The 21,267-nt window shown below is 44.3% G+C and overlaps 1 protein-coding gene across 1 annotated transcript in view; it reads left to right on the top strand.

The window, feature by feature from the left end:
* The window catches only part of ACACA (acetyl-CoA carboxylase alpha), a 248,727-nt gene that overhangs the window by 46,674 nt on the left and 180,786 nt on the right, over positions 1–21,267 (top strand). Inside the window, exons 6-7 of the mRNA XM_075013812.1 lie at positions 19,184–19,316; positions 20,679–20,817. Of these exons, the coding sequence (XP_074869913.1) occupies positions 19,184–19,316; positions 20,679–20,817 (272 nt within the window). The remainder of the gene's footprint in view (positions 1–19,183; positions 19,317–20,678; positions 20,818–21,267) is intronic.

The following is a 21,267-nucleotide window of genomic DNA, read 5'->3' as shown; positions in this document are numbered from 1 at the left end:
AGCTGCTCTGTGGAGATAAGTTGTTGTGCAATTCTAGGTAACTGTATTAGTGTAGCTCCAAAGTTGTGGTTGTGATCATGCGTGCCCTATTGACCAGATGCAGTTTCATCAACATGTCACCTCCAGCAGAGTTTCACAATATGAAAACTCATTCCGTACTGAAATACAGCAGAGAAAAATCTCCTGATTCAGATCACCTCACTGGTAGGATTTTGTCCTCAAATAGCCTCCATAAACCGTCATCATCATCATCTTTTGTTATAGATTAGGAAAACCTTGCAAAAGAGTGGACAAATGTTTGTGATCTCAAACAGCATGTTAGTTGAGGAGTCTATGATAGAATGTGGATGAGTGCCTGCCCCTTTCTTTCACCCATTAGCCAAAGCTGCAACTATATGTTAGAAAACATAGCATATCTCATAGAGCAGGAAGGGATCTCAAGAGGTCATAGAGTCCAGTCCCCTGCCTTCTCAGCATGACCAAGCACTGTCCTAGACAGATTTCTTTTTTTTTAAATTAATCTCTTTTGCCTCAGACCTGTAAGTGGGCTCCTCAAGGCTTGAGCTTACAACCTGGGGTCTACAAGGCTAGTACTCAAATCACTGAGCTAAGCCTCTCCCAAGGACTGTCAAGTGATTAAAAAAAAGTGCAGTCACTAACAGAATACCTTTTAGAAATATTTTTGTATTTTTTCACATTTTCAAATATATTGATTTTAATTACAAACGATACAAAGTGGTGCTCATTTTGTATTTTATTGTAAATATCCGCACTGTAAAAATAAAGTTTTTCAGTTCACTTAATAAAAGTATTGTAGTGCAATCTTTTCATTCTAAAAGTTGAACTTACAAATGTAGAATTGCGTACTTCATTTAAAAATAAAACAGTGTAAAACTTTAGAACCCACTGGTGTACTCAGCCCTAATTCTTGTTCAGCCAGTGGCTCAAACAAGTTTGTTTACATTTGCAGGAGATAGTGCTGCCTACTTCATGTTTATAGTATCATCTGAAAGTGAGGACAGGCATTAGCATGGCTCTGTTGTAAGGGGCACTGAAAGATATTTATGTGTCAAATTTGCTAAAGATTCATATGTCACTTCATGCTTCAACCACCATTCCAGAGGACATATATCTGTGCTGGTGATGGATTCTGCTTGATAATGATCCCAAGCAGTATGGGCCAACGCATGTTAATTTTTATCATCTGAGTCAGATGCACCTGCAGAAGGTTGATTTTTCTGTTTTGGTGTTTCAGGTTCTGTAGTTTCTTCTAAGACTTCTGAAAGCACGCTCCACACTTTGTCCCCCTCAGATTTTGGAAGACTCCTCAGATTCTTAAATCTTTGGTTAAATGCTGTAGCTATCTGTAGAAATTTCGCATGGGTACCTTCTTTGTGTTTTTTTTTCAAATCTGCAGTGATAGTTTTCTTACAATGAAATACATGCTGGATCATCATCTGAGAATGTAATATATGACAGAAGGCAGGTAGAACACAGAACAGGAGATGTACAATTCTCCATCAAGCTGTTGAGTCTCAAATTTAACTAGCGCATTATTGTTTTTGAGTTTTGTGAACATGGAAGTATGTCCTCTGGAATGGTGATCAAACTATGAAGGAGCATGTGAACAGTTAGCATATCTGGCTCAACAATACCTTGCAATGCTGACTTCAAAAGTGCTATGCGAACACCTGTTCTCACTTTCAGGTGACATTGTAAATAAGAAGCATGAAGCGTTATCTCCCATAAATGTAAACAAACTTGTTTCTCTTAGCTGAACAACAAGTAGGACTGAGTGGACTTGTAGGCCCTAAAGTTTTACTTTTTGTTTTTGAGTGAAATTATATACCAAAAGAAATCTACATTTATAAGTCGCATTTTCACAACAAAGAGATTTCACTACTTGTATGAGATGAAAAAATACTTGTTTATCATTTTTACAGTGCAAATACCTTTTAATGAAAATATAAGATAAGTACTGTATACTTTGTATTCTGTGCTATACTTGAAATCAGTGTATCTGAAAATGTAGAAAACATCGAAAATATTTGATTAAATTCACTTGGTATTCTATTGTCTAACAACATGATTAAAATTGTGATTAATGTTTTAAATAGCAATTAATTTTTGAGTTAATCCCATGAGTTAACTACGATTGCTTGACAGCCCTGGTATTCATGTTAGCTGAGATCATACCGGATAATTGGCTGTAATCCATATATCATGAGCCTGTAGTGGTTACTCAGCATGCCAAGTCAGATTTCTGTACTTCAGTATCTAGACTGTATGCATTGTGCTATTTCATCTTATCAATGTTGATTTAAAACTTTAGTCTTTCCTCCCAGACACCAGGAGATAATCAAATTCATTTTTTATGAACAGAAGAGTATAATATTGAAATTGACAGAAAACTCCACTGACAGTAAACTCTTTCATATCTGGCATTCTATTATCCAGACCTCTCAAATAACTGGCATTTTAACCATAAGTAAATGTTATGTTTTCCATAAGTACAGTATAGTGAAAATAAATACAAATACAATATAAGTTTACAGTGTACAACAGTACTGCTGGTAAATAAAGTACTCCGCGTATGTTTTTGTTAATACCTCTGTATTATCCAGAATATTTGAATATCTGGTAGCCTCCCGGTCCTGCGGCTGCTGGATATGAAAGAGTTTATTGTACTAAGTGTTGTGTTATTGCTTAAGGAACCCTTTCTGAGACAAGTTGTGTAAAGTAAACCCCCATTTCAGCTAGAAATCCATGTGATGTGCCAGTTGGTCATCAGTTGACTGATTTAAAAAGCTATGATCAGATCATGTGCTTTCAGCAGGCATGTGGCACATGTCGCTCTGTTCAGTGCCCACTGAAAAAGCAGACATACCAGAGTGTTATAAAGCTGTGACTGCCTGTACACTACTGAAAAATTCTATGTGGTACTTTTCCACCTTGTTAAAAGGGCATCACCAACAGAAATCTCATGTTTAAAAACAATCCCATTAATCCTCTTTTATGTTATGAGAGCATCTTACATTGACTGAGTATCTGTAAAACTACTTTCATTTGTACAGTGTGTATACCTTTTGCACTTTACGCAGGTTGGATAGAAAAACTTGACAGGTCTTTTGTTTCTTGTCAGTTTCACTTGTTCATGCACTAGCACAACAGTGTAGGTTCACTGATTATTTTCCCCAATACTTCTGGGGGGAATAACATTCCTGGCCTGTCATGACTACTAGCACGGCTTTCTCTCTGTTACTGGCCTATCATGCTGTGTGCTCCATCCATTTTTTCAGTAGTGGGTAAAGTGACTTCTGAATGCGTTCACTTGGAAAGCACTTTGTGGTCTTTCTGTCACAATGTGATTAAATATTATATATATGTCTGCTGTCCATCCATCTCTCCGTCCACCTAGGTTCCATCCTGTCTCCCCCCGCTCCATGCTGACCCCAGCCCCTCCCTTGACCAGTGTGGGGCCGGCACAGCTCCTCAACAGACACTCCCCACACACCATGCCAGCCCCTCCCCTGGCCACCATGGGGCCCAGTACAGCCCCCTGATGGAGTTCTCTGCATCATGTGAGCCCCAGCCCCTTCCAGGGCCAGCACGGGGCCTGGCCCAGCCTCTCCAACAAACACCCCCCGACCTCCACCCCACACAGTGCCAGCCCCAGGCTCTCCTCCGGGCAGTGTGGGGCCAGCCCAGCCCTCCAACAGAGCCCCCCTCCTCCTCATGGTGACAGGTCCAGCCCCTTCCCATGCCAGCATAGGGCACAGCCCAGCCCCTCACACCGTACCATCCTCACTCCTTCCCTGGTCAGCGTGGGGCTCAGCCTGGCCCCCATGGATCTCCTCCCCTACTCAGCGCGGGGCCTAGCCCATACACTCTGGGTGTGAATTACAAGAAATTTCTGTCTAGAACGTTCTTCGAGCCCAACTTCTGCTTGCAAGCAGAGCTGCAACCAGGCCTCTAGTTTAATTGAAAATGTTGTCATTCTGCTTGCTAATGTTTTCAAAGTGGTATCTAGAATCAAAAGCATGTTAAAATCAAGGAAATTTTGCACGTTCTTCTGTTTCTACCTTTTGGCCCCACTAGCGTGAGTTACTGTGCAGATGCAGAGTTGTATTTGTGAAGAATTGCTTGCAGAATTGGATCTTTATCTGTGCATGTAACTCCATTATATCACTGGTGTTAATTCCACAGAGAATTTTGTCCTTTCTGTGTCATCACAAGCAGTCTTAAGTAGATAGACTTAAAGCAGGTGGGCATTCCACTGAATTTAAAACTCAGGAGTGCTGAAGTGATTCACATGTTGAAATCTTTTCAGAATGAGGCCCTGGATTTAGTACTGAGAAGGATGTCCTGAGCACTCTACACTAGGCCAGCAGATGAGATGCCAGACCTGACATGGAACTTGGCATGATCGCACAGACTGCTGACCAAACAGCTGAGCTATTTCGTATTTTAAGTGAAATAATTAGACTTTGGTCATACCAAGTTGTAAATATCTGTGTAACCTTGTGTACATGAGCAGTCTCACGGCATATCTCAGATGCCTACTTAAACTTAGGGAAGATCAGGTCGTGCTCTTGAATTTCCAAACTGTGTACTCTTGCATAGGAAATTTTCCTTAGCCAGACTGATTTTTTTTCTCTTCCAGTGCTTCTCCAGATTTCTGGTTATGTGGCCACTACTTGACTTGAAGGACCCTCCCTCAATTTGCTCTTTGTGCCACCAGTTGCTGTGGTATTACTTTTGGCCCGTTTGAGGAGACATGCACAGACATTTCTGCAAGTAGCTGAAATCAAACTATCTTGAAGGAGACGTTACCAAAACAAATAATTTTCTGTCTGTCTCTTCTCTGTCCCAATCCCGAACCTTCCACATTGATTTTGCTGGCTTGTTCTTTGCACTTCACTGAGCCTAGACAGTGAAACTAGCATGGCCGAGTCACTTTTATTTACTCTCCATTTTGCTTTTTGGTTCTCAAACACCACTGTAATGTTTCTGAGCCCAGGTTTACCACACTGCCAAGGGATATTGAAATTGTCTTCAATTGAAAATGCCCTAGTCATTAGATAGTATAAGGTTTTTTTTTTTTAATTTAAAATCAAACCCAATAATCTAAATTTTGGGTGTAAACTATGTGCCTGCTGCAATACCTACTAAAATGAATGGAAAAATCTCCTATTGGATAGGGCTTTGGATCAGACCTTCTGCCCATTGAAAAGGGGATGGTTTTGTAATTTGTTTCCTTCTCAACTGCCATAGGTTATGTTGGTGACGTGGACTCTTTGTCTATTCATTCCTTTTCTTAAATTGTCAGTGTGCTCTTCTAAAATCTGTGCTACTATTCCACCTCCTCACTGAGGAGTTTTTCTTATTGTGTGTACGGTGGGATCCTGGACTATAATAAAAGGAGGTGATCTGTAAATCAAATTGAAAAGTGTTTGTTTCTGTGTCCTCCTCCTTTTGAGGTGTACAAAAGGGTGCTTTCCCCACCCTCTGATTTTTTTTATTTATTTTTATTCTTTCTTTTCCTGCTTTTACATTAGAAGCACCAAGCTTAGTGTCCCCTTTTTGCTGGAAGATTTTGGTAAAGTACTCAGACAGGTGCCGCAATTCCACAGTGATGAATGATAGATATATTCACATAGATGGTCTTCCTAATTAAAAGGGTACAGTATATTTTGCAGGTTAATAAAACCTGATAAGAATTTTAGGGCCTTTAGGTCTGCTAAATGCTCTCTATTCCTGTTGCTGTTAAGAGGCGCTGAGCGCATCAAAAGATTGGGTCAGCTGAGTGCTTTTTAGATGTTTAGAGGTCCAATCCAGGGTGTGTTGAAATCACTGCAAGGTGTCCTACTGACTTCAGTAGCATTGGCTTTGGCCCTAAGTGAATTAATGTTTCTATTCTGTGGAGAGGGAAGCTGAGGCAAAAGGAGGAGTAGGAATTTTCTTTGCTGGGCAGTAACCCAGATCTTCTGACTTTGAATACTGTTTTTTTACTGGCAAGGACATTCTTCCTGAGACAAAACCTTTTGGGAAGGAAATTTTGGGAGAAACTTTTGAAGCTTCATAAACATTTTCCCCCAGTTCCCTCATTTCGCCTTGTAAACTTTCATCACAAGGAATACTAGATTTTGTCCCTTAGGGGGACAAATAAGTTGCTGCCAATTTATTTGTATAGGGGCTCAGTTTGGTTTATTTTTAAATACTCTTGCCTGTGCATTGTAGCTTGGTTTGAAAGCTAACTGGCTGATATTACAGGAACTTACAGAATTATCCTGAGGAATGGATTAAATCAGTTCTCCCTCCCTCAACCTTCCAGGAAGTGGTTTATGGAGAGTAGATTAGCATTATATTGGGGTCAGCAACCTTTCCAAGGCGGAGTGCCAAAATTGGACTTTTTGACTTCTATGTTCTGGCGCTCTAGCCCCATGTTCTGGCTAGGGCATGGGAGGGGGGGCACTCAGTCCTACTCTCCAGTGGGGGAGGAGGTGTTGCACTCCAGCCCTGCATTCAGGCTGGAGGTGGGGCAGCTACAGCTTCATGTTCTGGTGGTGGTGGTGGGGCAGGGATGTGGCCCAGGCCCTGCGCTCCACCCCAGGTGCCTGCCCCAGCCCTACGGCACAGCTCTGGCCCCCCACGTTGCAGCAGGGGCTCTGGCCTAGGCCCGCAGTGGAAGCTTTGTGCTGCGGGCTCTGGCCTCATGGTGGGGCCGTGGCCCCAGCCCCATGCTCCCACCCACCTGTGCTGCGTGGGGGTAGGAGGGCGGCTGAACCCTGGTTTAGATTATGTGGCTCAGGATTTGGGTCTAACGGCAAATGTAAAACTAGAGTTACAGTCTGTTGGCATTATAATCTTGTGGCATTTTGCCCAGAAATGCTGCCAGTTTAGTTGCTGTTGCTCGATTTTGAAGAGATCTTGGCACTGAAGTTGACCAACAGTCACTTCCTGCTTTGGATCCAACAGTGAACCAAAATCACAGTGGAAGATGCAAGTTTAGGGATTTGAATGTAATCCTCACTTCCTCCCTTTTGCTGACATTCAAAGGCAATTCGATTCTGGAGTTGTCATTTGTAGGCCAGATTCTGTTAACTTCACTGCTGTAGGATCATTACTCTGGGGAGTAACCCCATTGAAATTGATGGGACTGCTTTTGTAGTACGATGACACTAGTGAGAGAAGGGGTTTCAGAAACATGGTTTCTGTTTGCAATGCGTATTCTTAGTGATTCCCAGCATTCTTTCTCTCCTTGGAATCTGACTTTATCAACCTCAATTAAAGCTACTGTGCTGAGATCATCCAGAATGTAACTCTTTTGGCATAATTGGAATCATACCAGGAGTTAATCTGGTTTCTTCCTTATGCAGTGCAATTTCAGTGCACAGTAAGTCTGCTGGAAGGAGAGGTACTAAGACAAGAATGGATAAGACGAGGTTCCTGTTCTGATGAGTTTCCAGTTGAACTTGGACAAATATAATTCACAGGAAAGCTGTACAAATGCAGGAAGTCATAGAGGGCTGATTACTGTTGGAGAGCTAAGCAAGAAAGATTGGCAGATCAAATGGATTTTGTTGGGAGATCTGGAGATGGAAAGGGAATGCATCTGATGTATGGAGGAAGTAAGAGGTAGCTCCTAGTGAAAATGTGATAGGTATAGAAGCAGATGCAAAGCAGCTTTTGGAGGGAGAAGAGAGACAAATGGTTGGAACAAGATATGGAGGGACCTGGGGGTAGAAAGGTTCTGATCCTTAGTGCATAGAAACTGTCCATTGGAGTCAGTGAAAAGAGTCTGACTGGGTTCGATGAGCCTCTCATGCACCAGGAAAGTAAATCTGTCAGCTCCAGACAGCAGAGATACAGATTAGACCATCTCAAGGCACAGTAGTAATTTTCATGATCACATGTTCTGGTGATGGCCATGTGCGAAATATGTGCAGTAATGCCAACAGCTGCTGCATGCCTGGTGGCAAGATGGGAGGGGGGCCGTTGGCTCTCTGCCCCCAGGGTGGGGCCAAGGACAGCGGGGCAGGGTATAAGGCAGTCGGCCCTGGGCCTGCCCCCCCACCCCATGCATGTGGAGTAGTTACACACAGGATTCTGTGGCATTTCAAAAGTGCCTAGCAGCAACCGCCCCCTTTTGCCATCCCCCCCGTCCGTGGGCCTGAATACATGTCTCAGAATAACAATTGAGAGACTGGATTTGAAATTTACAAAAAGAAAATATGTACATTTCTTCCAAATGAGAGAGGTCACAGTGCCGACAGCTTTGCAGCTTTTACAGCCAAAGCACCAAGCACAGGAGAAGGGAGCCTTGTTTTGGGGGCATGGACTCACTTGGCTCTTGTGCTAGGCTGGGTCCCGTGTTCTTGGGCCCAGAATAATTATTATGGGCTCTTGTGTCCCCTCCATCATTGCTCAGAATTCACAGGGACATCAGCGTGGGGAATGTTCTGAGCGATAATGGGGATAATGTATGTTTTTACCTGTCTCTCTCGACTGCTTTAACCCTTTCAGGAATCTGATTTGTCTTGTGTACCCCAAGTTTCACGTCACACAAAAGCTAGTTTCTTACAAAATGAGGTATAAAAATATGAAAGTATTACAGCACGTTATTACTGAAATTGCCTTTTTCCCTTTTATTGTCTGTATGAAATTTTAGACTTTGCCAGAGCTTCTTATGTAGCCTGTTGCAAAACTAGATGAATATCTACATGAGTTGATGCATCCTTGAAAAGATCCCTGTATCCCCACAAATATGCATACATGCGTACTCCCAAGGATACATGTACCGCTGGTTGAGAACTACTCTGTTGTGCTCTTTCCTTCATGATTTAAGGTCTGTAAGCAGTGGCCTTCCAGGCCAAAAGATCTGAGATCACAGTTGTCATTCTGTAGGATGAAATATAACGTGTAACCCTTCAAGGGTTCAGGTATAGAAGTCCAGTCAGTCCTTTTCCCTGGCTATCCTTTCTACTTCTTACCCAGAGCACATTCAAACATTTCTTCTATGTCTAAAATAGCCCCCAAAATAGCTTTGTTTCATGGATTGCGTAGATACATGCTCGTTTAGCTGTATCCCTCAGTAAAATAGCTTGCAAGAGCAGCTCAGAAACTGGAGCAGATCATATGGTTGCTTTAGCTGTGCTTAAATCTTCCCGTTGAGATCTTGTACCTCTGTAAATCATCAGGAGTAAAAAATGCTGCATTTGTGATCAAAGCAGACTCTCAACACCCTTTAGAGGTCTAGTGTGCAAAATAATCCCTTCATGGCTTGTGTGTGTGTGTGCTGCAGGTCATTTTAAGACTGCATTGCAAACAAGCCAGCTAATGCATCACTGCCTCTGGAATAAACTGCTACGTCACTGGTAGCACTTAGCATGTTACAGTGCTGGGATCAATGCAGTCTCCTAGTTGGAATGTGCATCAGGTATGTATCTAAAATGGATGCTCTGCATTTTGTTAGCGATCTAAAAGGAGACAACAGCAAAGGTTTGTCATTTTGTTGAACACTGGGCCTGCTGCCAAAGACGGGGTGAATTTCTTGTGTTCGCTATAATTAGGGCAACATGGACAGTGTTTGTGTAGTTAGATGCACAGGAAATAACCTTTTCAGTGTGTTTGTTTGAGAGGGACTGTTGTGTGTAGCAGAACGGTACTATTGTTGTGCAGAATGTTACACCAAAGTTGTGTGCATTGATTGGGTAGGATAGCTCACAGAATTCAGCTGCTAGCAGACATGATTGTTTTTAGCCAATGCTGTGGCAGCTTCCGGCTTGATATGATTATAACAGAGGCAGCAGATGTATTCTCCATGGGTATGGAGTTCAGAGACTGGGTGGGTTGGGTGGAACTTGAACATTTAGCAGACATAACCTGCCTGATGGATTGAAGGGGAGCTGGAGCGCCAGCTACGTTATAGTCCATCTGGCAGATTGCCAAGGATCTGGGAGCTTGGGAAGACAACGTGGTGGGCAGCCCTGGAGTCCCAGACCCTTCCAGCAACACACCGGGTGGTCTGTGGAGGTGCTGGGTGGCAGAGAACCAGGCAGATTTCCGGGGGATGTTGATTGTGTGTTCATTGAAATTCACCAGTTTCTGTGCAGTGTTTCAATATTGACAAAAATTCCCATTTGGGAAAAAGTGTTTTGTGGGAATTTTTCTGACGGGCTGGGTGAATATAAGCCAAGGTTATCAGTGAAAATGATACATTTAGTTGTTGGTTGAACATGCTGGTTGCTTTATTATGCATGAAGTGATTAATCTGGTCTGCACTATAGAAGTATCCCATCTGCTCTACAAATACTTGTTAATGCTGGGATGGGAGGTTGTTTTCAAAACAGTGGGTATTGGGCTCAGGAGTAGGTGGTGAAGCAGACTGAGCTCCTGTTATGCCAGGTTCCCTAGCTCAGCAGCGTGTGGTTTTGTTTTAGAGCAGTTTCTTAAGAAACATTAAAATTGGGATAGTAAGGCAGCTTGGACCCATTCCATAAGAGGTGCCTGTATCTTGGAGCAATCTTGCCACTGATGAAGAAACTGTCAGCAATTTCTTCCCTTTCTTCTCTATCCTGTCCAGAAGGGATGGAAGCAGCCATGTTCCCACATGACCAGCGCTGGAGCATCATCCAAAGTGTTCGGTGTCAGAATCCAGAACACAGGCAGAATCCGTGACTTTTGTTCAAAGGACCAAACCAGATCTCCAGAACTGAACACCCTAAATTCTGTGGTTGGAGGCTGGCATCCAGCTCCAAAGTTCTGAAGCTCAGACTCTTCCTCTCAGGCTTTGTTTACACTTCTGAAAATAAAGCACATCCGTGGCAGAGATTTAAAGTGGCCACGGCAGGAGGGCTGAGAGAGAGCTCTCCCAGTACTCCATGTAAGCCTCCTCTATGAGAGGAATAGCTAACAGGGCTAGGAGGCCATTTACGCTGGCACTTTGCAGCACTATAACTTGATGTACTTGTTAGTGGGGGTGGGAGAGGTGGTTTTCCACACCCCTGAGCCAGAAAGCTGCAGTGCAGTAAAGTCGCAGTGTAGACTTAGCTCAATCTTTTGCCTTCTTTGTTCTCTAGTCAGAGGAGATTCTAGTCAGGAGCAGATGGCAGTATTTTCAATCTCCAGATACTTCAGGCCTGTACTAAAGCAGTTATTACAACTATCCATGACCTTCTGTTTGCTGATGACTGTTTTGTTGGCTCATTCAGTGAAGGATGCATAGGGGCTTTTTGATTGCTTTGTTTCTCTTGCTCATCGTTTTGGATTCACAATGAATCTGAAGAAGACAGAAGTTATGCCTCAGCCTTTTTGGAAAGAGCCCAGCACTCCAATGATCGTTGCTTCTGGTACAGTCCTTAAGGCGGTTGACAAGTTCTTCTGAAGGGTATTGTCCTCTAGCATAAATGTGGATCATGATGTATCTGCTCGATTAGCCAAAGCCAGTGCTGCCTTTGGAAAATTGACCAAAACCTTATGGAATGACCACGGTATTAAACTCCATACTAAGGTAGCAGTTGATCATTTTGTCCTGAATATCCAGCCATATGGCTTGGAGTCATGGACAATATACCACTGCCATATTCTGAAACTCTTATCAGTTCCATGTGTGCTGTCTGAGGAAGATGGCCCACTTAATTTGGTGGGACAAAATTCCTAACATGGAGGTTCTTAAGCTGTATGGGATCATGGGCATGGAAGCAATGCTCATGAACAAACTGTTCCACTGGATTGGTCACATGGTGAGGATGGATGATGCATGGATACCAAAGATGGTCTTGTATGGCCAGCTTCCTCATGGAAAGCGCTGTATTGGTGGTCAGTATAAATGCTATAAAGATATCTTAAAGGCCAATGTGAAGTCATGCAGGATATCTCCCATTTATCTGGAAACTCTGGTTCAGGACAAATTGTCCTGGCATCAAACTATTGTATATGCTCTTTATTGCTTTGAGAATCAGCACATCCAGGCACTACAGGAGAAGCATAGGCTCCTAAAAAGAATGTACAATGCCTGCAGCTGGAGTTTTTTATGTGGTATCTGTCATCGGCTCTGCTGATCAAGGATTGGTTTAGTTGCTCGCTAACAGCGTCATACAAGATGAGATCCATCAATCGACGGCTCAGTCCAAGATGATTTCAAAATAACGCTGCTATACACAAAATGCATTTTGAAATACAGGGTCTACGCACAATAGAGCCTTTTTCGAAATAGAGCCATTGGACACAATATGGGTTTTTTCAAAATCAGCTCTATTCCCTGTCTAAACAGTCCCTATTTCGGCTGCTATTTCGAAATAATTTTGCTGTGTAGGCCTACCCTAAGTGACTTGCTGAAGGTGTCACACGTAGCCGGTGACATGGTAGGGAACTGAATTCAAGTCTCCCAGGTTTGAAGCTGGTGCATTTGACCTTCGCTTGTCCTGTCTTATCCATTTCTTCCTTTGCTATGGAATTGGAGAAGCATCACGTCCCTTCTCTTCTGTTTAACCTTGGAAATGTATCCTTTTCATCCCCACAGCATGCTGACTTTATTTCCATCCTAATCTAGATAGCAATCCATTTAGCTTGATAGAATTCTCTGGGATTAATGGCTCAAAAAGGAACACTCCAATTCCTTCCCCACCCCCAAAGCAGCTTCTGAGCAAGTGTTTGCTGGTCTCCTGGCTAGTAGCCATGTATCCACCAAGGCATTTTCTCTGGGAGTGTTTTACGGAGGGAAACTGGGTGACCTAAACTGTCTCCTAAAGTGACCTCACTCTGGTGAGTGTGAGCAGAAAACGATCATTTTACTGAAAGGCCATTTTGCAGCATGAAAACTGTAATAGCAGTGCTGTTTCTGAAGCGCACTTAGAAAACCTGTACATCTTTTCTTTCTCCTCCTTGATCAACTCCTTTCTTTGAAATGCAGCTCTGTGAAAGCTGCTACCCCAGCTGAGCATAAACACCATGTCACAGGGCGAGTGTGTGGCCGAGACTGGAGAGGAGGTGGGGCAGTGAGGGACAAAGGTTAAAAATCTGAGACAGTCGGGGAAATGCTGCTGTTCAAATCTAGTTCCAAGAGGGACATACAGATTAAGAGGAGGCAGCAGCAACTACAGTAAACACATCATAACCAATATCAAAATCTGGAAATCTGTCCAGCAGACCATCATGGAAGAGTCTTCCAGGAAAACTCAAGTGATCAGGTACCATATGCTGGAAAGGTAAGAACTGTGCCAACTTTGCTGATGGGATTAGACCTGACAAATTATATCTGCACAAGACTGGCAGGGACAGAGACTTTGCTCTGGAAAATCGATAGTGGACCCTGGATATTTTTCAGGGACCATTTGATCATCCCTGGAGTTTTTCATTAGTAGGAGGCATTTAGTGATGTAGTTTTCGTGAAAGAGGCTTTAACGAGTCATCACTACAAAGTAAATACATTCAAAGAACAAAGGGGATAGGTTTTTGCTTTGCTGCAGAACTTTTAGTTCAACTTCCAAAACTGCAAAAGCAGATTTTCTAGAGGGGGGCTCTCAAGGTACTAAATGCTGCAGTTGGGCGCAAAGCGATTTGATTGCATTCCTCGCCAGGTACCTTAGGCAGTAACTGTGTTCAGCTGGGCTGGCTGCTCTTTTTGCACAGGATAATTTCTACTATGTTTTAGAGCTTTTCCACTTCTGGTACTACTCCCCCTCCACCAGCCCCTACCTGAAGAAGTAAAAGCTTCTTACTTGTACACTGAGTTAGTACATAGTCTCATTTACTACAGGCTGAATCTCTATAGTCTGGCTCCTTCTGGACCTGGCTGGTGCTGAACCACAGGAGGTCGATACTATCTAGCACATACCAACACTTTCACTACTGTCTGGTCTCTTAGAAGACATTTGGGGTAAATTAGAGCTAGGTAACAGCACAGAACACTGAGAGCCAGGACTGGGGACTGGAAACAAACTTTATGGGACAATGGGAAAGTGGGACACACCCATGATAAGTGGTTGTCCAGCTAACTAAAATCATGCCTGGACCCATGCCACAGGTGTTGCTGGACAAGGGAGTGCTGGATTAGGAAGGCTCAACCTGTAGTAATTAGATTCTATGGTTCACTGCCTATTACTAGTAGTAGTGCTGCCAATCATTAAACAAACTCTGAGCTCTGTCTGCAAGCAGTACGTTTTATTCTGAATCTTTGAGGCCTGTTCCTGCAAACATTTTTGTGTGGGAGGGTCTGTGTTCATGTAAATAGTCATTTGAGTTTAGTAGAACTAATGCTAACCTCCATAAACATTTTGCAGGATTAGACCCCATTTTGTCCCTTAGTTCTTCTGTTGTTGGTTTGCCATTTGTCAATAAGCATGTAACCAGGAGTGACCTCTTCAGTCCTAAGTTGTTGTTGTCCAATGTGTATACCAGGATATTGGGCCAGTCCAGCTTCTCCGTTACTGAGCACAAATTTATGAACCATTTTGTGGAGCGTATATGGCTTAGTAAACCTCTGGTCCCAACATCTTTTCTCCCTTTCTGTGCTACTTGCTTTGGCTTTCTTTAAGCTGGTTTGCTTCTAAAACTGAGACTAAACTAGCAATACTGCTGAGGGCCATGAAAAATTTCTTGGCCTTCATCATGTAGGTTTGATCAGCTCAGGCCCACTGACTGGGGGTGGGGAGAGCAGTTGCCCCCAGGCGTGGCATTCCAAAGAGGCCTGGAGCTACTCTGGCTGTGCATGGCTGTGAGGGAGCCGGGGTAGGGGCCAGGCTGTGGTCTGGGTGGCGCTGAGAGCTGGTTGTTCTTGGCCCCGCCCCTTCTGCTCTTGGCCCTGCCCCTTTTGGGATGTAGAGCTTCCTTCCCCGCACCTTGCCCCAGGATCAGCCTTGTTTTCACTGTAAATTGAGTTTGGTCGATGGGAGGATTATTCCACAGATTTTCTGTCGTGATGGAAAGCCCTTTCCTTGCTGTAGTAATCATCCACACTGTAGCATATCTGCTGTTTTACTGCCTTGCTGCTCATAGACATACCTTTATGCTCCTAGGCTGGGACTGTCAAAGGACCCAGGGCATTCAGCTCAAGTGGGCTGGGTGCCCAAATTCCACTGAATGCCAGTGGTAGTTGGGTGCCTAATTCTCTGAGATCTAGTGCTGGGATTTTCAGAGGGACTTGCCTCCTGTCCACATCCTTTGCCACCTCTTCTTGAGTTTGTGCCTCCTTTCATGCCCCTCTCAGACTGCCTGCAACAACTTCTCTCTTCCCAGAATTAGTATACGGTAAAAAACCACTTGGCTTGTGCAACCTCCTTTGGTGCATATCTTTTCACCGGCAAGGTCTCCATGTTTCTTTACAAGAGATGTTTCCTCTGCGTGTCAGAAAATGTCTCAAGCTGCAAATTTGGCTCCGAATTTTAACATGACCAGTGTATGTGGGGGGGGTGTCCCTTGCCAGCCCAGGGTACCAAGTGCTTCTGTGAGGTCTCTGCACCAGGCAAGGCTCCCCCAACCCTTTGACAAATGGAATGGTTGGGTAGGATGACCATCCATCCCGTATTAGGCGGGACGGTCCTGTATTTGGGATGCCAAAAAGGCATCCCTGCTTATTTTTAAAAGGGACTATTAAGTTGAGACACTTTAAGTTTTGTTTGTTGAAATTAGGATTTGTGCTTATTGTAACTTATAGATTGTTAAGTAGGGGTCATGGTAGCCTGGCTGCCGTAGCCTTGTTTGGTCCTCTGTCCTGCTTGGGCACACCGAATTTGCCAGTTGTGTTTATCATTAGACATGCCTTTTTTTCCTTACTGGCTTTGATTTTTTTTTTTCTGGCAAGTTCCATTGTTAAAGGGTCATCTTGTCTGCTCCCTTCCATCTCTCCTTCCCCGTGGAGTTGCTCAGTGCCACCAGCTCTTCAGTAATCAGACTAGGTCAGGGGTTTCCAAGTTACGATCCTTGGCCCACAGGCAGGCTGCAGTGCATGTGCTGGTGGTGTGTGTGCTCCTGGCTGGCCATTCCCTTGGTTTCCAGATGCTAATCAAATTTCAAAGGCCAAAAGTACATGCAGTGGGTGGAAAAGCTCACACAGTAGTGAATGGGAAGGGAGATATCCACCAGGCAAGATCTCTGTGGAGACATGGGTGACATTGTTTAAAAAAAAAAAAACACACTTTACCAATTTCTAAAATCTAATTAAAAGCCCAGTGCAGGTTGAACCTCTCTCGTCTGGCAACATCCGTAATCTGGCATGATCGCAGTTAGCAAGGTGACTACTTACTACGGGTGTGGTCAAGTTTCCTTGGTCTCATAAAGTTTATTTACAGTCACCAGTCCTGGCTCTCAGTGTTAGCTGTAATTTACCCCTAAATGTCTTCTAAGAGCCCAGTAAGCAGTGGAAGTGTTGGTAATGTGCTAGACAATATTGAGCTCCCATAGTCTAGCAGATTCTCTCATCCAGCACCAATGAAGCTGCCCCACTGTAAGAACTCTAGTACAGTTTGACTAAACTCTCAGAGATTTTTAATCCACCCCCCATGTGGAGGGCAACTTTGTCGATTGGAAGTTCTTCCCCAACATAATACTGTTGACACTGGCGCTTTGGTCAGTCTGATATATGTCACCGTGGGGGCTGTATGGCTAATTCATGTGCTGGAACAATATAATTTACATAAACTTAAGCTGTAGCGCACCCATAGCCTTAGAAAGTGGCAAAACAAGTAAATAACGTAGAGATTTTTACAGATTTACCATTTCATTGGTGTCACTGTAACTTTGGCCTTGATCTGTTTTGCTAGTGGTGTAAAACAACTTCAGCTTTAATGTGGGTGTAAATGGGGCTTCAGGGCAAAATGAAGAAATGGGACCTGTAATTACTGAGGCTAATGAGCTATTACTGGTGTGCTGAGATTTGAGAGTCATTCTGATGCATCAGACTGGGGACAGAAATTTTTGGATTGCATTTGTAGAAAGCGAATATCTGAAGAAAAGAAACTGTGGATTCACCTGCACTGGAAAAAAACACACCTGACAGTGAGTCTGAGTCCAGCTTGGACTTGCTCCATGGGGCTAAAAGGAGCCATGTCGGTGTTTGGGCTTGGGCTGGATCCTTGGCTCTGGGTGATCTGGTGCTCTGGTGTGAGCCTTTCTACAGCTATTTTTACAATCGAACGTACATGTCCTTACTAGGTCCCAGTAATACTGCGGTGATACACACCATGCAAGAATAATCCTTTGCTCTTGTTTTAGGTCTTCTGTCTGAGAGGCTCAGAGTGCTTCATAAATGGTAGTGAATTAACTTGCATCACCCAAGAGAAATTTGGACAGATTTTTATCCACATTTTATGTCTGGGGAAACTGAGATTAAGAAAGAGACAGTGACTTTCTCATAGTCACTCATGGTCTCTGTCAGAGTGGGGGATAAGGTTTCGTTTAACCATCAGACTGTCCTTCACAATTCGAACTAATTATGCCAACTAATTAATGAGTAGAATTCACACTTTATTGATTCGGACTATTATAAGCCATGGTCATTTTTTGGCGTAATGGTGGTTATAGCAAGAGGGGAAGGATAATACTGAAGAGCTGTGTGTGTTGCTGTAGAGCTGAGCTAGTTGATTGGGAAATATTGACAAACGGGTTATCTAGAGAGTTACAGCTAAAGACTTTTTGCAGTGACTTAACAGAAAATTTTCCTTTTGGGGGGCATGTGGGTTTTTTTGTGAGATTACATTTAGAAGATGGAAACATGGTCTCCTTGTTATCACTCTGGTTACCTAGTGGTTAGAGTGGAGGGATGGGCTGGAAGCCAAGACTCCTGGGTTCTATCTGAGCCCGGGGACGAGGGTGGGAGTCTGATGGTTAGAGCTGGGGGGGGCTGGGTGCCAGGACCCCGGAATCAAACCCAGCACCTAGAGGGTAGTGGGGGTCGAGTGGTTCGAGTGAAGGGAAGCTGGGAGCCAGGACTCTGGGGTTCTCTCCCCCACCCCTGGGAGGGGGATGGGTGTCTAGCATAGTGGTTAGAGCAGGGAGCCAGGAGTTCCTGGTTCTGTCCCAGCCCTGGAGTGGAGGGAGGCTGGGAGCCAGGAGTCTTGGGTTCTTTCAACCCCCAGGAAAGCAGGGGTGGGAGTCTAGCCTAGCAGTGAGAGCAGAGGGCTAGGAGCCAGGATTCCCAGGTTCTACCTCCCCGGGGGAGTGAGGGGGAGTCTAGTGGTTAGAGTGGAGGGAGGCTGGGAGCCAGGACTCTTGTGTTCTATCACTTTGTGTGCCTCAGAGCCATCTGCCGCTCTGCGCACATGCCCCACTGGTTGGTGGGAGAAGCATGTAGTGACAGTGGCGGCCCTGGTGAGTGGCAGTTATAGTGGGGGGCTGGGGGTGCCTGGCTCTGAGGGAGGGCTTGTGTATATTGGGTGTGCCGTGAAATTATGATGAGTGCTGAAGTGTGCCATGAGGTGGTGAAGGTTGCTGAGTTCTGGCCTACATGTATTTGTGATGTTGAATTGGGATAATATTAACTTGCTTTTTTGCATGTGATTGTAACTAGCAATTTAAATATGTACTGGCCAGTAATTTCTTCTCCTCTCCCCTCCACTGGTGGTACACCATACAATCTGACCATTGCATACATAGAGTCATACGATTGGAAGAGACCTCAGGAGGTTATCAAGTCCAGTCCCTGCTCAAAGCAGGGCCAATCCCAAGTAAATCATCCCAGCCAGGACTTTGTCAAGCCAGAACTTAAACTCTGGGGATGGAGATTCCACCACCGCTCTAGGTAACCCATTCCAGTGCTTTAACACCCTTGTAGTGGCATAGTTTGTCCTAATATCCAACCTAGACCTCCCCTACTGCAACTTGAAACCATTGCTCCTCATTCTGTCATCCGTGAAAACAGCTTCTCTCCATATTCTTTGTAATCCCCCTTCAGGTAGTTGAAGGCTATCAAACAACTCTCTCTTCTTTAGGCTACATAAGCCTAAATCCCTCAGCCTCTCTTCATAAGTCATCCTATAAGCAATGTTTTTTAGAGTTCATTGTGAGTGATTGGCCCAAAGCGGAGTGGCTGCACTAACAGACTGAACAATTCTGCCTATCACAGATTTCTCTAGGGTGATCACAGTTTTGCCCTGAGGAAGCTTTAAAAACTGCCCACTGGGGCATTTATGAAAGGTACCTACATGCGTACAGAAGGCAGCTGAATCACCTTTTTTCTTTCCTGTAGGCCCAGTATGTCTGGCTTGCACCTTGTAAAGCAAGGCCGAGACCGGAAGAAAGTTGATCTACAGAGGGATTTCACTGTGGCCTCCCCTGCCGAATTTGTTACTCGTTTTGGGGGGAATAAGGTCATTGAGAAGGTAAGTGACTAGCTCTTTTGAATTTTGCTTTTCCTTTCCATGCCCACCTCAATCAAGCTCTGTTACCAGTTATGACAGGGCTTCTGTTGTGGCCCCTGGGTTCTGTGCGTCCTGGGACCCTTTCTCACATGCCTCAAGTCGAGTCACTCTTTCAGTGCCTCAAGTCTTTCTGGAAGCAAGGTCTCTGCTTACTGAGCCACTCTCACCATAGGCAAATCTCTAGTATGGGGCAAGACCCCTCAAATTGTTCTAGCGCCCCATCCTTCTGCTGGCACAGCCCTCCAAGGGGAAGCTGGGGGGAGCCCAGGCCCTCCCAGTACTCTGGTCTCTGGTTCAGGGACCCTAAATAGTAGCAGCTGCTGGAGTGGGCCTTTTCCTCTGCCCCAATCACAGCAGTCTTTTCCTGGGCCACTTCTCCCTTTTCCCTCTAGCACCTTCTCCCTTGTACCTGTCTGAGTCTCCCCTGTCCTCCAAATCTCAGTTCTCCAACATCACTTCCTGGTCCATTTCTGTTCTCCTTCCCCCTCCTTTACCTGAGGGGACCCTTTTAAGGGTGAACCTATCAACCTTAACTGACTGCAGGTGTCTAATTAGCCTGCTGCTGCAGGCCAGCTCTTAATGAGCCTAAGGGCTTTTTTTTAAATGCAGGCAACGAAACGCACTCATCCAGCTCCTGGTAAATCTTCCCTCTGTAAGGTTTTGACAGCCCACTGCTTTTGATCTGCCACACTGTGTAACAGAGGACTTCCAGGCTAGTAAATGTCAAATACTGAGAGCCCTGGAACTGAAAGCTGCATTTCTGCCTGTAACAATTATTCTTTTGCTTTATTGCCATGTTGGATAAATATCCTGCCACTTGAGCTTTGTGTGACAATAAGCTTGTGGCTTGATGACATTGATGTAGAACATGACTCTTGATGTTAGAGACGGCTATTGAACAGTCTGGTGCAGCTCTTCTGTCAGAGCAGGCTTATGTTTCTGGTGCTTTCTCCACTCTAGTTTGAATGGTATAATGAGAGAGGCTCCTTTCCCATCCCATTCCCACTGATTGACAAGAACTCATTTCAAATGCAGTAGCAGCTGGTGGATCAGGCTGCTTATTGGTGCTGCTCCAGGATCCCGTCCTATTCTTCAAACAGTGAATCTCATCCTATTAAAATCTTAATGGTCATGCAGGTTTCTGAGTTGATTGCTGTGGAAGGGAATGCTCTTGTAGAAACGAAAGGTCTGTGTTGAGGAAACTGCTTGACCAACAGGTCAGAAGAAACACACTCAAGACAGATATTTGAGTGGTCTGTCTCCCTTGCTACTTAGTTTTAACTGCCTCTGGTTACGTCTCCACCCTGTTTCTAATCTATCTAGGTCCTTATTGCCAATAATGGGATTGCGGCAGTGAAATGTATGAGATCCATCCGACGCTGGTCGTATGAGATGTTTCGAAATGAGAGAGCCATCAGGTTCGTGGTCATGGTGACTCCCGAAGACCTGAAAGCAAATGCAGGTAAGTTTTAATGACTTGGTTGTGGGAATTGCCTGTTCTCCCCTCAAAACTTCACACATGGGCAATATGTATGATGGTGTGTATGAGTGCAGAAAGGCATATTTTTGCTCGTCTCAGTGACAGGTTAACTTGAAAGGAGATTAACTGCTTTAATCTGAAACTGTGAAGAATGCAAAGCTCCAGTCAGGTGATCTCTTGAGTTAGCTGTTGTCATGGGTTTAAAACCATTTCATATTAAATGGAACTATTTCCCCTCTCACACCCTGGTTTCTATTTGCTTTTTCATTGCTAGATTTGGTTCAAGTGTATAGACACTTAAACAAGTGCTTGCTTTCTGTCTTAAATGATGAAGCCTTTTGAGATCACTTGCATTTGCCTTCAGCCAAAGAGTTAAACTGCATGCATTGTAGACTGAGTTATACCTGAATGGTGCTCCTTCTAATTTTCTCC

Source organism: Carettochelys insculpta, chromosome 19, assembly GCF_033958435.1.
Source record: "Carettochelys insculpta isolate YL-2023 chromosome 19, ASM3395843v1, whole genome shotgun sequence".
In the NCBI taxonomy this organism is placed as follows: Eukaryota; Metazoa; Chordata; order Testudines; family Carettochelyidae; genus Carettochelys; species Carettochelys insculpta.
Note: the sequence above shows the minus strand (reverse complement) of the source record. Positions and strands in the feature narration are given on the sequence as shown.